At 36.5% G+C, this 3,481-nt stretch overlaps 1 protein-coding gene across 1 annotated transcript; it reads left to right on the forward strand.

Moving 5' to 3' along the window:
• Window positions 1-267: 267 nt before the first annotated feature.
• LOC142622903 (RNA-binding protein involved in heterochromatin assembly dri1) lies at window positions 268-1,892 on the forward strand. The gene is made up of 4 exons (XM_075796465.1): window positions 268-403; window positions 949-1,266; window positions 1,453-1,523; window positions 1,621-1,892. Exons 2-4 carry the CDS (start codon window positions 953-955, stop codon window positions 1,632-1,634), a joined length of 399 nt encoding a protein of 132 aa, XP_075652580.1. The 5' UTR covers window positions 268-403; window positions 949-952; the 3' UTR covers window positions 1,635-1,892.
• The last annotated feature ends 1,589 nt before the right edge of the window (window positions 1,893-3,481 follow it).

A 3,481-nucleotide genomic window follows, 5' to 3' on the forward strand; every position in this document is an offset into this window, starting at 1 on the left:
TGCATGAGGAATCGTGTAAAGAAAGGGTATGAGTGGAATTTTAGTTAAATGTAGTGCATGCTCTTAGCAGTGTCAACCTCTGTGTAAGTCCCCTTCCAAAAGAATAATTCTAGCATAGCAGAGAAATAAGAGAGAAAGTCTTATCTAAAGCTTTCAGAATTTTTTTTTTCTACTTCTGGAACTTAAGGAAACAAACCATCACCAGGAAACGGAAAAGAAAAATATAGTAGTACCCCACAAATGACACCTTAAGGCTCTTACCCAGTAGTATATAAAGCCTTCCAACCCTAAACACCAAAACCACCAACTGTATTGACAATCCCTTCTACTGCTAGTACAACCAGTGCTTGCAGCAGGGTGCTACTTTAACACTACTAGTGCCAAAGCCCTTCATTTCCTTAAGGTGAGCTTCTTAATTCAGTTTATCCTTGCAATCCTAGCTAGTTTTGGTAGATGAACATTGAGTTCAAGAGCATAGGGTTTTGGAATAATGCTGCCTAACTTGTAAAGTTCAAGACTTCAAGTAGCATGTTATGAGCTAAGGTGCAGTTTCAGCGGCCTAGCCACTAGGTGTACTAAATAAGAAGTTATCTCACATGCAATTAATAGGAACCCTCTTTAAGCTTCATAACATGATCCTTTCCATTTCACTTGAAAACGGTTAAAATTTTTTTATTTTTTATAGTGTACAAGAGTGTCAGGTTATTTAAAGTCTGTTTAGTTGGTTAGTTCCAATTAACATTTTCACATTTTAAATAACCTTACATTCAACACACTTTTTCATCCACTAATATATTAAAAACACCCAAACAACAATACTCAAACTAAGCAACTAAACATGCTCTGAAATGTTCTAATTTTAGGGAGTTACTTATTCCATAACTAGATACAAGGATGAATAATGGTTGATTTTACTTTGTTATCTCATTTTGTATGTTATCAATACAGAAAAATGAGCTGGTCAGGAGGAGATTGGATATGCAGTGCTTGCCAGCACTCGAATTTCAAGAAAAGGGATACTTGCCATCGCTGTGGATACCCGAAGTATGGCGGCCCCGACCCAACAACGTATATGAGCAACAGGACTGAGGTGTTGGCGGGGGACTGGTACTGCAATTGTGGTGCTCACAACTATGCCAGCCGATCAAACTGCTTTAGGTGCAGTGCATATAAAAATGACTATGCTGCCGTGATGGGTTCTGGAGGTTATGGATCAGATTGCAGTGCCCCACCTGGATGGAAAAGTGGTGACTGGATTTGTTCTAGGTGATTTCACATACACTACTTGATTATATTATTATTCTACTACATTATAACTAAATGTCCAGGGCATTGACTCCTAATAATTGCAGAACACAAAATTTCAGAATTAGTGTGCACTTCCCCACTCTCTCATGCATTGCATTAACACTAAGGTCCTAGTCTAATATGAGTGCACTTTGAATTGAACAGAATGGGATGTGGAGTACACAATTATGCTAGCAGGACAGAATGTTTTAAATGCAGGACACCAAAGGAATATGGTAAGTAAAATTAATTCAGTCATTTTACTATTTCCTGTTTCTTAACAAATGCTACTTGTTTTCAGTTCCTTAACACATTTATCCCTTCTATTTTCAGGTGGTGGAATGTAACCAATAAGATTTTAAGAAGTTTCTCCAGTGAGATCCCTAAATTCTCTTTGCATCTGATCCCTCATTAGACACCACCTTTTTTTGTTCTACTTTCCTTCCGAAGATAAGTAACCTTTAGGTCATGGTTGAAGGCTCTTTTTAGACCACAATAACCATGCGCTTGTATTAGAAGGGTTTCTTCCTTTATATGGTGCAAGGTGTTCTTACATAAAGCTTAAGAAATCTCTTTTTATCCTTGATTAAGGGAGATACTAAGTATACAATAACTGTCAAAATCTCCCTCTCTCTCTCTCTCCCTCTCTCTCTTTGTGTGTGTGTGTGTGTGCATGTGTGTAAAAGTTGATACTACTTCTGTGAGGTGGTCCAAACTAGTTGCCACGATCAACATATAGAAATTCAGGACTTGATCATGGTATGGACCATTAGGGCTTTGGATTCAACTAATGCAAAAAAAAGAAAAAAAAAAAGAAAAAAAAAAGATCATAAGATATTAAAAGAATAAAAAAATATTCAAGGAACCCCATTGAGTTGTTCACTTCAAAAGACATACTTTCTTTCGGAGCAATAATCTATGATCCCTTTAAGCATCAAATCGCCCCCAGAAATATATACAGATAAGAACCAGATGCCTTGCTTTATGAGGATAGGCGCAAAATCGAAGCTCAAAGTGAGTCTCATACTCAAATCCAACCTCCCCCGCTTTAGCCTTCCATTTTAATGATTAGCACTAAAATATAGCCCTCAAAATTCACTTCTCCTTTGGCCATTGCATGCTAGCTAATGACAAGATTGGTATCGCGAATCTACATTTAATTACTTCCACTGTTTGATTTTAAAAAGTTTCCATATTCCAACTAAATTAAGCTTAGAACGTAATTAGCATGTCTTAGGTTTCCCTCATTGACTAATGACCAATTTGTGAGCTCCTATAATATTGGTCAGAAAAGGTACTATATACATGCTATTGTCTTCATTCTGCAATCCATCGCTTAGCTTTTAAAAGATTCTGGCTTCCTACTCTAAGTTATCTCTAAGTTTACGTGCTTTGCATATGTTAAGCAAGAGGCCAATATTAAATGCACTAGTTCCCCAGTACACAGCATGGGTTCATATGCAGGACCAGCTACAACTTTTGAATGCCTTGCTTTTTCTTTTGTTATTTATATATTAGTTTATCCTTTTTGGGTATCTATGTCAAGGAAAAAGGAGTCAAATTAAGGAACATATTATATTAAACTGTAGTCCTAGATTCGAACACAATACCTCTGTCTATCTAGGTTCCTCCATATCATATATGAATGTACATGATATACATGTGGTTTTAAAAAACAAAACAAAAACCAAAAGCAAAAAGAGTTTGCAAAATGCATGCAACTCATGCATGTCATCGCTATTTCCTGAAACTGTTTATACTTTATACTGCCCTTTGGTTGCTATTCTGATCTTGACCCTTCAAAATGTTTCCTAAGAGGATCGAACCTCACGGTGAAGCATCGTTACATTTTGATTAAACTGGTGTTAACTGGTTAAGTTGAAGTAAACTTAGCAATCCACCTGTCATGAAGTGGAGCAAGAAACATGCATGTTGGAAAGCAATATCTGAACGGTCTGCAACTTTCTTTACAATCATAATTTTATCTTGCTTTCTTTGCCATTTTCACTTGAAGAGGTAATCTTCTTTACATTTGCAGAAGCAGTGATCATGAGATAGATGCTCTCACACTAACACACAAAACAAAACTATCTCCTAAATCTCATGCTTGCTGTATCTTTTAATCCCTAAAAATTACTATCTATAAAGAAACCCCATTACAAATAGTTTTCTCCTCTCCCAATACGTAGGTGGA

This window comes from Castanea sativa, chromosome 1 (genome assembly GCF_040712315.1).
Source record: "Castanea sativa cultivar Marrone di Chiusa Pesio chromosome 1, ASM4071231v1".
In the NCBI taxonomy this organism is placed as follows: Eukaryota; Viridiplantae; Streptophyta; class Magnoliopsida; order Fagales; family Fagaceae; genus Castanea; species Castanea sativa.